The sequence below is a fragment of the Nycticebus coucang genome, chromosome 18, assembly GCF_027406575.1.
Source record: "Nycticebus coucang isolate mNycCou1 chromosome 18, mNycCou1.pri, whole genome shotgun sequence".
NCBI classification, from domain to species: Eukaryota; Metazoa; Chordata; class Mammalia; order Primates; family Lorisidae; genus Nycticebus; species Nycticebus coucang.
Genome location: NC_069797.1, coordinates 42701392 through 42715043, shown reverse-complemented (window position 1 = coordinate 42715043; position 13652 = coordinate 42701392). Strand labels below are relative to the sequence as shown.

The following is a 13652-nucleotide window of genomic DNA, read 5'->3' as shown; positions in this document are numbered from 1 at the left end:
AGAGGGCGGGAGGCTGGCCCCTCACCCACGCCACGTCCTTTTTGTAAGGGGCTCAGTCCAAAAACGTGCCGCAAGGGAAGGAAACAGCACCCGTTTTGCCTCGAGGTGCCCAATAGTCATCTCAGTCCCAGGAGACGCCGCATTTCCTTGGAACTAGCTCTCCATTCCAGCAGCTTTCAGCCAACCTTTCCCTAGGAGCATCACGTGCACCTGGAAGTACGTGGGTGGGACCTAAAGCGCCTACGGAAATGACGTCGGTCGCCCCGAGTCGCATGATGTGGCAAAATGCAAAAAAAAAAAGAAGGGGGAAGGGAGGAAAAAGCTAGAGACTGGAAAAAGTGACGGGTCTGAAAAAGTAGTCCCTCCAGTTCCTCTATTTTTCCTAGCGCCGCATCTGTAAGCGAGGCTGCGGCGCACTGCGCCCGGCCGCGCCGCGACGCTCCGTGGAGGGGTACATAAGCGGGAGGGGGGTGAGACGACTGGGCGGAGTTCTGTCGCCGGAATCCTTCCGCAGGGCTCAGCCGTTTCCGGAGTCTGCGCTGCGCCCGGTTCCGCCATTGCGGCTCTCCCGGCCCCTGGAGCCTCCGCCCCCGAACCGAGCTCTTTCGTCCGCCCGCCAGTTTCCTGCGTCCCCAGAGAATATACTGCTGAGCCTAGCCCCCCTCCCCTCCCCTCCTCCTCCTCTCTCTTAGAGAGTTCGGGCAGCTATTGCCCCACAGCCCCAGTGACAGGAGGAGACCATACCCCCCCCCGACAGCGCCATGGCCCAGATTCTGCCAATTCGTTTTCAGGAGCATCTCCAGGTGCGGACGGACGCGGGCTGGTGAGGGCTGTGGAGAGGGTGTAAGGATAGAAGAAGCTGGAGTGTGGGCCCGAGCAGAATAGAAACTGGGGTGGGTGTTGGGGGGTATATATCGGTGTTTGGGATAAATGGAGGAGGGGCAGTTATCTTAGAAACCTTATAGGGTTGAATATGGAAAGGCCGAGAGTCTGAGTGTAAAGGACTGTGAGGCCAGGCCTGGGTTCGAAGGCCTATCTTGCTTCCTGGATGGCCAGAATTTGGTGTACTAACTCTCCCCGCCGCATTTTATTCACTTCATTCATTTGGATGGGGTGAGGAGGGAGGATTCTTATGTGTTTTTCTCTAAATAAGGTTTCTCATCACCCCCTGGACCAGTGCAGGGCTGTCACCTTCCACTGCTCCTCTTTTTCCCCTATGGTGTCTGTGCTCAGGGGCTGTGGGGCGGGTGGGTTGGGGGAGGAGCAACCTTTTTTCTTCCTTTTGCTGCTCTCTACTGAGAAAGGCACCTTCCCCGGAGGTAGGGGGAATCAGCTGTAGCTTGTCTCTGGCCTTCCCCGAGGCAATAGAGACAGAAGGTCACCGAAGGAACTGAAAAAAAGGTAGACTGGGGGACGCATTTCTTAGGGCGATGTCAACCTCACGGTGCGTGGGGTCAAGGCCCCTAGGGGTAACTCGTTTTTTTTTTTCCCTTTGATTTCTCTGGGGGTGATGTGCCTCTTAACCCTATCTCCCCTTTAATTCTAGAAGGTAGGAAAGAGTTATCCAGAGGTTATCTTGGGGTCTCTGGCGTCTAGCAGATAGTTGTGGGATTGACGTGATTACTCTGCTCAGGATTGCAAGGAATTGAACTGAGCCCTTAGGATAGATAGAGCACACCTGCTCTGAGATTGCAGGGTTATTTGGTCTGTAACTAGCTTTCCTTCAGGTTCTAGAGATCTTCCTGCAGTTCCTTATCCTGTAGCAACAACATATTGTTGTCTTTTCTGGCAATATGCCAATGACCAGTCTAGGCAGGTGACCATTGGAAGGCTTCGCTGAATTAAGCCTCTTCAGAGTTTTTAATTTTCCTGGTTCATCAATCCTGGTTTTTAATTTAGCTAAAATAATCTATTGATATTAATTTTCTTTCTTTTCAAATATCCCCTTGAAGAAGCTTGCCTCAGCTCAATTTACTAAAGGGTTCATTATCATATTGGTATGACATGACACGAATATTAGTGATCTGTTAGACTCTTTACCATTGATGGCAATTTCTTTTACATTCTTTTCTTTGGTTTAACATACATAAAGGATTCTTGTTAATGAAAGCGTTTAATAATCAGACTATGAGCAACATTTCTTATTTCTTTGCGGGTATTGTCACATTTGCTTGCACTAGCAAGGAATTCTTTAAGGCTTAAAAGTAAAGAGTAACACATCTTTACCCACAAAATTAGTTAAGTAATGCAGTTTCTTCAGTTCATTTATGGTTATCAAGTAATTCATCTGAAGTAATGAAATACACCTTGGCAGTAAAAGCACTAATTTACAAAAGGTTAAAAAGTTAAGTGACAGAATGCATATTCAGAAGTTATTTTATGATCAATCTGAGTTTAATTGCTGTGGTTATATTTCTGTTAAAGTGGGGTGGCAAAAGAATGTGGAGCATTAGGAAGGTATTGTTTTTGAGTGTACAGGGAAAAACATGGGCTTGGCCTCACATAAAATGAATCTGAAATATCTTCCCGCAGACAAATGTTTGTAAACCATACACAAGAAAGTATGTACAGCTGCTGTTTATTCTACATGATAGATGTGTAGCCCACTAGTAAATTTTACTTATTCATCAGTGATGGTTTGAGGAATAGCTTTTTTTATTTCTATTAAAGAGACAAGAATTGTTTGATGGTCAGTGATCCCAAAGATTGGAATCCAGCCTTTCACTTACTGAAGACAGATTTTTATACAGTTCTGATTTCTCAGTAGTTCAGAGTTTCTTTCAATATGTGAATGAAGCTATTCCTTCTCAGATGATTTGAAGATTTTGGGTATAAAGCAACTTTGCATATATACTTGAAAAATTTATTCCTCTGGTTTTGGAGTGCTGTATCATTTCTAAACTTAAGCTTAGCTGGTATGACTAGTTGGTAATAATCAGTTGCCCAAAGAACCCCAATCCCCAGGCTCTTCCAGAATATCTTTTGGCTTCACATTTTTATCTCCTCCCTTTTTTAAAGTAATAAGGATTTTTTTTTTTTTTAATGGCATCTTGGGTCTTTGACTTCTGAGCCTCTGCCAGTTTGCTAAGTAGCAGAAAATTTTCTGAAACACCCCGATGGGGGCGGGGGGTTGGGGGGGGAAGAAGGAATGAGGAACTTGAGTATGAGTATAGAGTTAGCTTGTGAAACTTCAAAACATGAACTGTAAATGAGTTTATTTTTCTATCCCATGACAGCATTGGCAACTGAAGGCTCTGTCTTCAGGGTTGGAATTCCAGCAAATTAATGTTAATATTTAAGTTATGAAGGTTTTTTTCTTTTTTAGGATGTTTAGACTAATAGCAGTCAGCAAATGAGTACCTGTTTGAGCAACATATAGAGTTGGCAATTCTGAAAAAAAAATCTTAGGCTACATATAAAATGTTGCCTGTAATTCTCAGTTTTTTTTGTGCATTAAGTATTTGTATGGCAATTAACACATTGCATTATATTCCTGGGTTCTTTGGGTCTTAAATTAAAAATCTCCCTACCCTTTGATCTGTAAATTCCAGCAGGGAATGTACTGTTGAGTTGAATGGTAGTTTCTTGCTATGATTATTTTGGTTTGCAAAGAAAAAGCAGTGCTGAATACTACTGGGATATATTCTGTGCTCAGCTGTACTGTTTGTATAAGATACTGCCTGGAATTAAGCTGCTGTCTAGCCTGGGAATAGCTTCCCAGTTCAAGATACATCATATTCTTCAGGATTTTCTTAGTGGCCAACTTAGCTTAAAGAACTGTGTTTAATTTTAGTGTAAATGCTTTCATTTTGCTGTAAGACGCAGAGTAGTGTGTTTATAGAACCACAGTCATTTTAACGTGCAGTGACACACAACAATGTCAGGAACTTCGATAGTTTGCTCTTGGAACAGTGGTTTCTAACCATAACTGGAATGTATATCTTGGTTTTAAAAGGCCTTTTTGAGTCCTTACCTTGGCAGAATTATTTTTCAATGCTTGTATGTAACCCTATATAGTATTAATAAGCTGTTTTTTTCTATATGTTTTATTAATGTGGCTTTTGCTCTTTGGAGTTATTGCCCTATAGAACTTTCTTCAATGATGGAAAGTAAAGTAGACACCACCATGATTGGAACAGTATGTGGAGTCTGTTACTTACATAGGGGTATTAAGCCTTTGCAGTGTGGCTTAGATGACTGAGGAACTAATTCTTGCATTTATTTCCTTTTAATTAATTCAAAGGTAAATAGCCATATGTGGTAGTTGACTATAACAGTGGACTGTATAATTATAGGCCATACTGATGTGCTTTGTAAGATTGAAAATCTGTACACTCAGATAAATCATTTATGTGTTAGAACATTTTGTTAGCTAAAAATTACAACATTCATTATTCAAAAGTTTTAGTTAAGTACTGTCTCTTTTGGAAGGTGATGGTGATGAAGGATGACTAGCAGCAGATTTCTTGAGATCCAAAGTCATGTTTTGTGAATGTGGCTCGGTGCTTTTAGATCTTCACTCATTCTCCCAGGTACCTTTCTTAAATGAAGAACAGATAGAAAAAGTATTGGGAACAGGATCAAAATGGTCCTCGTATTAGTCTTCTGATACAAAATATTTCAAAGAAATGGAGTAATTGTCCTTAAGAGAAGCTGTATAGTATCCTAATGTTTTTTCAGTTGGACTTAGCCCCTGAAGGGTGACTTCTAGTTTTTAAAAGGTGATTAATGTGGTATAGTGGACAGAGCATAGGTTTTAGGGGTTGTTGAGACCCATGCTATCCAATAGGAAAAAAATATGGCTATGTTAAAGGTAAACAAATGATATTAATTTTAATATATTTTATTTAACTGTTCCTGAAATATTTTAGTATGTAGACAGTATAAAATTTACTGAGATAGTTTGCATTTTTGTGTATTAATTTTCCAAATATGGTGTGTATTTTAGGCTTAGAGCACATAATCAATTCAGACCCCATTTTTATTGGAAATGCATGATCTTTATTTAAAGTTCAAAAAATTTATAACCAAAAAAGCAGATTTCATATTTCAGTGATTCTAAACATAAGTTTTCCAATAACTGAATCAATTATCAGTTATTTAATTTTAATTAGTAACTGCATTTCAAGTGCTCAAAATTCTGTTGTGACTTCTATATTGGACAACATAGTAGCCTATATGTTTTTTTTTTTTTCTCTGTTCAGGCATACTGCTTTATAAAGTTAGTATGAAGGTCTGAGATCTTGTATGTGAAAGTACTTGGTAACAATGCAACTTAGGACCATTAATTGTTAGCTATATAGTTTTTGTCTAGTGTATTTTATTCAGGTATCTCAACCAGTGACCCATTATTCATTCGCTGACTTAGATTTTTTATAAATATTTGGGAATAGCACATTCACCAAAGATTTAAGTACTTACTACATGTCAAGAACTATTAGACTCCAGGGACAAAGTGGTAAACATAATGGACTGTACCTTGCATTCTTGTTTGCATTGATTAGTTGGCAAAGGCTGTCCATATACTGTTCCAGTCATGGTGGTGTCTACTTGACTTTGTATCTTTTAGGTATTTGAACATTAGATATTATGCAGAACTTTTTTTTTTTTTTTTAATTTGAGAGAAAGTCTCACTCTGTTGCCCCAGGCTAGAGTGCCCTGTTGTCAGCCTAACTCATAGCAGCACCTTTAGACTCCTGTGTTCAAGTGATGCTCCTGCCTCAACTTCCTAAGTAGCTGGGACTACAGGCACTTGCCACAATGCCAGGCTAATTTTTCTATTTTTAGCAGGGAGGAGAAGGGATATTACTCTTGCTCAGGCTGGTCTTGAACTCCAAAGCTCAAGCTCAAACAGTCCTTTCACCTCAGCCTCCCAGAGTGCTGGGATTACTGGTGTGAGTCGTTGCTCTGAAACTGCTCCCGAAAAGAAAATTTTAATTAACTTTTCATTATACCCTATGAACTCTCATTGTGTGTCATTGGTATATTTTTAATTAGTTTTCTTTGATCAGACATATTAGAGAAACCTGATGAATCATATCTAATAAAATATCCATGTGGAATGCCAAGTCAGGTCTTTATTATTCTTATATGTGCTCTTTTAAGGTGGAAGGGTTGAAGTGAAACTTAGATGGAAAATAACTTCAGGTGCATCTTACAATGGTACATGTGAAACTTACTAAATGTAGACTATAAATGTCTTAACACTGTAACTAAGAAAATGCCAGGCAGGCTATGTTAACCAGTGTGATGAAAATATATGTCAAATGCTACATAAAACCAGTGTATGGTGCCCCATGATTGCATTAGTGTACGCAGCTATGATTTAATAATAAATTTTTAAAAAAGAAAAGTTTATACCTGATATTTTAGTCCTTTATATTAGAATGAGGCTGTTTTTTCTGAATTCATTTGTATATGTGCCCTGCTAAAGCTGTTTGGTAAACTCAACCTGTCTTGTGAGCTGTAACAAAGTTTACAGCTCTGGGTATCTGTTTCCTCTCCTTGGTCAAGTGCCTGAGGCTAATGCTCTTAACTCAAGAAATAGCTGTAAAGTCGGGCGGTGCCTGTGGCTCAGTGAGTAGGGCGCCGACCCCATATGCCCAGAGTGGTGGGTTGAAACCCAGCCCCAGCCAAACTGCAACAAAAAATAGCCAGGTGTTGTGGCGGGCGCCTGTAGTCCCAGCTGCTTGGGAGGCTGAGGCAAGAGAATCGCGTAAGCCCAAGAGTTAAGAGGTTGCTGTGAGCCCTGTGAAGTCATGGCACTCAACCCGAGGACGGTACAGTGAGACTCTGTCTCTACAAGAAAAAAAAGAAATAGCTGAAAAGCTTGGATCTGAAAGTATTATGCAAAACCCATCTATCAGATTTGTATTTTGTGTTTCTTCTTTTGTGTTATAGAAGACATAATTTAAGGTATTTTTCCCTACTTTCAAGGGAAGAACTATTCATCAAATCTTAATAGTCCTGAAATCTAATCTATAAAATCAAAATACATTGACCATGTATATCTGTTTGATCACCTACTGTATGCCAAGAATTCTGTTAAATATTCACATCCATTATCTCATTTAATTGGCAAGAGAATCCCTTCAGCTAGGTAGGGTTATCCTTACTTTACAGATGGGAAAAACGAAGTCCACAGCAGGTAGCTTGTAGAGTCACACAACTAGTGTGGGTAGTTAGACATTAAAAACTTGTTCTTTCATTTTGACACCTTTACCTAATTTGGTAAATGTTCTGTTTAATTAGTATTGCAAAATATACCACAATTATTTGTATCTGTGCTGTGATGTTCTTTGATTCTAGTATTCAAGTTTGGTTTTAGGGCATTTTTAAATATTATGAGAAAAGTAGAAACCAGTGAAGCAACATCTAATTTTCTATGCTTGAAGGATTAAATGATAGCTTTCTAAAGGGCTTTGTCCAGGTTCCCATTGGAAATTGTGCAGAATGATTGAGATCAGGTTAACTTGTAATCAGGATTATCTACATCCCTCTGATAAGGCTGAACTTCTCAAACTTTTTTATGGACTTCTCCTTAATAACAAGAGTGAGTGTATCTCAGTCTGAAATCTCTAATGAATGGAGGGAACTTTTACTTTGTATTTTACTATAAATTAGTGTTTTGTGTTTATACTAATAAACTTGAAGCTAGAGGTAGACAGTTGTGTTTAAAGTGGGTAGAAAAGGAAGGTTGAGTAGAATATGCTTGCTTATTTTGAGTAGCATAATGGTAAAAGGGAAAATGGTTAAAACTTGTGGAGTTTTGCTTTGAAGGCAGAACTGTCAGCAATGTTAGTACTTCCTGTTCTGAATCATTAAGTAAATAAGGATTTTCTATAAGTTCTAAAGTAAAGCAGGTTTTAAAGGTTATTTCTTTCTTCTTTTTTTTGGTAGAGACAGTTTCACTTTATTGCCCTCGGTAGAGTACTGTGGTGTCACAGCTCACAGCAACTTCCAACTCCTGGACTTAGGTGATTCTCTTGCCTCAGCCTCCAGAGCAGCTGGGACTACAGGCACCTGCCACGACACTCAGCTATTTTTTTTGTTGCAGTTTGGCCAGGGGGAGTTTGAACCTGCCACCCTTGGTATATGGGGCCAGTGCTTTACCCACGGAGCCACAGGCACCGCCCTTAAAGGTTATTGCTGATAGAATAGGAACCAGGTCCTTTAAAACCACGTGTATATATATATATATATATTTTTTTTTTTTTTTAAACTCTAAAATGTGCTTTTCTGGAAAATATCTTAATGTTTAATATGGGCTTTATTTGATGATTTCAGGTTTTCAGCGTGTCTCAAGTTCCTCATTCACTGAATTGAAATAGTATTTCCTGGCTCCACGCCTGTAGCTCAAGCAGCTAAGGCGCCAGCCACATGCACCAGAGCTGGCGAGTTCGAATCCAGCCCAGGCCTGCCAAACAACAGTGACAACTACAACCAAAAAAATAGCCAGGCGCTGTAGCAGGTGCCTGTAGTCCCAGCTACTAGGGAGGCTGAGGCAAGAGAATCACTTAAGCCCAGGAGTTGGAGGTTGCTGTGAGCTGTGATGCCATAGGACTTTACCCAGGGCGACAGACAGCTTGAGGCTCTGTCTAAAAAAAAAGAAAGAAATAATACTTCCTGAACAATTTTAAAGTTAAATTATGTTTGTGTTCATAGCATTATACTTAGCCCTTAAATTCAGATAGTAGTTCTTCCTCTGTACTCTCAGAGAGTCTTCCTTTGTCCACTTGAGTTGAACTTATATGTCATGCTAGAAGACAGAACTCATCTACCCAGTTACAGAAGCCAAGGTCTTGGAGTTAACACCAGACTCTTTCCTAGTTTGCATTTTCTATATCCAGTCCATTTCTGGAGTAGAGAAGGAAAGAACTCTCATAATAATATACACTAGATGTCCTAGAGATTATAGTTGGGGTGGTTTTTTTTTTTTTTTCCCTTTGGAGACAGAGCCTCAAGCTGTTGCCCTGGGTAGAGTGCTATGGCATCACAGCTCACAGCAACCTCCAACTCCTGGGCTTAAGTGATTCTCTTGCCTCAGCCTCCCAAGTAGCTGGGACTACAAGCACCCACCACAACACCCAGCCATTTATTGGTTGTAATTGTCATTGCTGTTTGTCAGGCCCGGGCTGGATTCGAATCTGCCAGCTCTGGTGTGTATGGCCGGTGCCTTAGCTGCTTGAGGTATAGGTGCTGAGCCGAGATTATAGTTTTGGAAAACCCTTAGTTGAAACTCAGGGAATCATACATAGAAGATGAAAAATGGGAATTGGATTGAGAATTGCTCTTATTTATTTCTGACCAGCTGCTCATCTGAGAATGTAGCTTAAAAAAGCACCAAAGGGGACAGAGTGAAGCCACGTGATCTGTATATGCTGTGCTTGGTAAAACAACTGACTTGGAGTAGATCTCATTTAAAGATGAATAATGAAGAAAAAAATTGGGAAAACATCTTTTGCAAAGCTCCTATCTTTCCCCACTCTCTGTAATATTCTGTATTCAGCTATATGGAAATATTTAAGGCAGGTTCCTTTTTTTCTATAAATTTCCTTCAGGAATAAGTTTCCTTTTTTTTTTTTTTTGAGACAGTCTTACTTTATTGTCCTCGGTAGAGTGCTTTGGAGTCACAGCTCACAGCAACCTCAAACTCTTGGGTTTAGGCGATTCTCCTGCCTCAGCCTCCCGAGTAGCTGGGACTACAGGCGCCTGCCACAACACCGGGCTGTTTTTTGGTTGTAGTTGTCGTTGTTTGGCGGGCCTGGGCTGGATTTGAACCTGCCAGCTCCAGTGTGTGTGGCTGATGCCCTAGCCACTGAGCTAGAGGTGCCGAGCCTTCATGGCACTATTGTAATTACTGTGTACCTATAACACAGTGGAAAGGACTGTCTCATTTACTATAGAGTTCTCTGTGCATTAGCGTAATGTCTAGCACATGGTAGCTCCTTAGTAATTGTTTAAATACACTGCTTCTGGGAAACTAGAAAGCTGGGGAGAGGCCTGAAGAAATACTTAATTTTTTTTTCTTCTGGAATCAGAAGAAAACTTTAGAGAACTGTTGGCATCATCTGTGACATGCAGAAAAAGTTGATATAAAAGGAACAGAAAGACCCATGGAGATAATGCATTGTAATAACAGAAACTCTATAGAATAAACAATTGGCACTGAAGGCAATTAAGAGCAGAATTGTGTCTGTGGAATGAACCAGCAACATGAAGTGACAGTAACTTGAAGATTTTTAAAAAACACTTTTGAATTCAGAAGTAAATCCAGAATTAAAATGGTATGTGTGATAGAATAGATTACAAATTATAGAAACCAAAATAACTAGAGTGGAAGCTCTTTTCAGATAATGGAAGAAAGCTTTCCTAATATGATAGAAACAAGATTAAAAAGATTTGATGTTTGGAACAGGCCTGAGGAAGTTTTAGTATCATGAATTAAAAGAAAACAAAAAACCATCCAGTGCACACGCTGTCTCTGACCAAAGAAGTCAAGGTAATCTTAAGGGTTGTTTGGGTTTTTTTTTTTAAATTGTTGTTGGAGAGAGTCTTACTCTGTTACCCTGGGTAGAGAGCTGTGGCATCGTAGTTCACAGCAACCTTAAACTCTTGGGCTTAAGTGATCCCCTTGTCTCAGCCTCCCTAGAAGCTGGGACTATAGGCGCCTGCCACAACTCATGGCTAGTTTTTCTATTTTTAGTAGAGACAGGTTCACATTCTTGCTCAAGGTGGTCTCAAAGTAAATCTTAGTTTTCTAGCACTCCAAGTAATACAGCAATGTCTGTAATTTTTGAGATGGAAAGAGTTCTCTCTCTTTTTAGAGGACATGAGCTACAATTTAAGCGTCCCTTGAGACTAAAACCTATTTTTTTGTTGGTTGTTTGCTCAGTAGTAATGACAAGGTTATAGTCTAACACAAAGTAAACAAAGGAGGTAATTTTATACAAAACATTGTACTTAAAATAATTGAATTGATGTTGCCAAGTACTAGATGCTCAATAGGTGTTAACTGAGCAGTCATTTTAATTATTGTAATTTGAACTCCTTCAATTTAATATTAAATGATTTTGAGATAACCTGTAACTCCTCATGCTGATTGTTAATTTTATTCACTCATTTGAAAATGATATTTGCAGTATTTATATTAACAGGAAAATAGTCCAGTGACTTAATTGTTTAAAAAAATGATTCTAGTATTATAACTTGTAGTGCCTGGTAGCTGACCATGCTTTAAATGATTGACCTAATTAGAAAAATTAGTGATAGAGCATGATGTATAATTTCCTGGAAGGTCTCTTAGTAGACTAGAGAAGTAAATGATTATGTACAATAGTGATGAGGTTGAACTGAATCAATGTTAACACTAGACTGCCACTTCAATATGCATTTGTGAGGTTATAGGGAAGGTGTGTCATAAAATGAAGTTTCTTTTAGGGCCTTTCTAGTTTTAATGGTAAGGAAACTGACCAGATGTTTTATTCGTTCATACTAGGAAACTAAGCCCTTGGTGTCTGCTCAGATATTCATCATTCTGTGATGGTTTTTATGTTAAGTTAGCACTATTATAATCTTTGAGGCTTACCTCCAAGTAAGCTCTTTTCTGATTCTTTGAAAGGCAAGTCTGGATATACTCTCTTTCCTCTGTCCCCACCCTCCAAATAGTTGTACTGCCAAATGACATTTATACAGGAAAGGAAATAATCTTGAAAGTCATATGCCTTTCCAAGATTGGTACATAAAAACTTTTCTATATTCTCCTGCAACTTGTTCAGATTTGACCTAATGGATCTCATAATTCATCTAATTACTGGATTATTTTTAAAGAATGGGTGAAATTTAAAGTTTTTAAATTTTCACATTAGCAGTTGGTTACAAGTAGGATAAATTCTTTTAGTCTCTTGGTAGTTTAGTTTACCAAGCCACTAGTCTTGCAGTCTCTGGCCCTGACTGGTTTCTTCCTGAATATATATTGCTTACAATTTGGAGTTAGTGACCAGAGTCAAAAATTCTAAGACATAGCGATTCTGTCAAAGACTAACAGGGAGTAGAAAAAAATCTATATGTTTACGTATGGGGTCAGCAGGTGTTAAAGCATTTTTATTTGTTGCTTGAAATCTGTGGAGCCTACAGAAAACAATAGCTGGTATCCTGTTGGTGGAAGAACTAAAGGAATGCTGCATTCTCAGCATTTTTTTTCATTTCCTGTGGAATACAGCAACTGCAGTTTTTATTAGACATTCTGCTAGTTTCCAGGAAGGGCCCAGTAAAGTGGTGGCTGTCAGCATTTTTTTCCACTGTGATTGAAAAAGAAGGTAGAGGATGTTTAGGAGCTTTTAAATGAAATTATGCTGAGTGCAATACTTGGGATAGGAAGTTAACCAAATCTTCAAGGACATACTTACACCTGTATAGGGAGATTAATGATACTGTAATGGTATCTGAGTATTGACAGGTCTCTCTAAAATTGATGATCTCTTAACTTTGTAGTGGGAACACCTCTAAGTCCTTATCAAGACACAAGGTTCTCTTACAGCAAAGGTACTGAAACTATATGCAGACCACTTACAGAATAGCTTCATCTGAGAAACAGTAGATCATGCATACTTCCTTTACATTTTCACTGTTCAGAGGAAACAAGGGGAAAGGATCTGGAAAAGTGTAAAGCCAAGCACTAATTGTGAAACATACCTCCTTTGTAATGCTGTCATAAACATGAGTTTCAATGTGTTTGTATTTTGATTTTTAGCTGATATGGCTGGTAAATGAGTTCCTTACAAGTTTACTGGTCATTCATTAGTAAACAAACTCCTCTGATAATAAAGAAGCCAATTTCCAATGAGTTATTCCTGTCTAATCAGATGTGAGACCTGTTGTTTGAAATAAGTAGGTGCGAAGTAAACCTATTACTACTTTTTTTCCCCAAACCTATTCTTTTATCATGTGGTATTTGTAGGCACAAACACATTGCAAATAATTGTGCAGAGAATTCCCATAAATACCTTTTGTTCATATTCATCAATTTATTGTATTTTTGCCTTTGTATACAGTAGAACTGCCATAGTTGACCACTTCCCTACATTGACCCCTTCCTTAAGATGCCATTTTCATAGACCAGACATGCACCATACGTACGTATCAGTACAGTAGGCCTAGTTCCTTATGTTGACTAGTTTGTTACAGCCCTTTGGGTGGTCAGTTTACAGACGTTCTACTGTACCTTTTTTTAATGAACTATTTGAGAGAGAACCTTTGTGCTAGTGGAAAGTCATCTTTGGCTAGTCAAAGAATTGAGCATTGGAAAATATTGTGTTTTTATTTGGTTATATATCTTATGCTAGCATTTTTTGTTCTTCTTAATAAATATATACTATTGGATAAAGTATTTTCATGGCCTGATTCTCTTAACAATATTTTCATATTCTGATCACTAATATATATTATTAAGATGCTGCACTAGGTTTCTTGATTCCTTGATGTATCAGGGTTTTATTTCCCATTTTGTCTGTGGGACCATGTGAACAAGCAAATTGGGCCAAGTAAGGTTTGAATATGTAACATTAGTAACATAGTGTTCAAACCAATATGTTTTATTTAGAATGGTCTATGTTATGATACCATAGTCCCAGAACTAGAGACAGAAATGACTA

The 13652-nt window shown here is 38.9% G+C and overlaps 1 protein-coding gene across 2 annotated transcripts in view; it reads left to right on the top strand.

Moving 5' to 3' along the window:
- The first annotated feature begins 330 nt into the window (after positions 1 to 330).
- CLTC (clathrin heavy chain) overlaps positions 331 to 13652 on the top strand; it is a 75553-nt gene continuing 62231 nt past the window's right edge. Inside the window, exon 1 of one of the 2 annotated variants that reach the window (XM_053569077.1) lies at positions 331 to 803. In XM_053569077.1, coding sequence (XP_053425052.1) covers positions 762 to 803 — 42 coding nt within the window. In that variant the 5' untranslated portion in view covers positions 331 to 761. The remainder of the gene's footprint in view (positions 804 to 13652) is intronic. The other variant, XM_053569078.1, reaches the window with a different exon arrangement.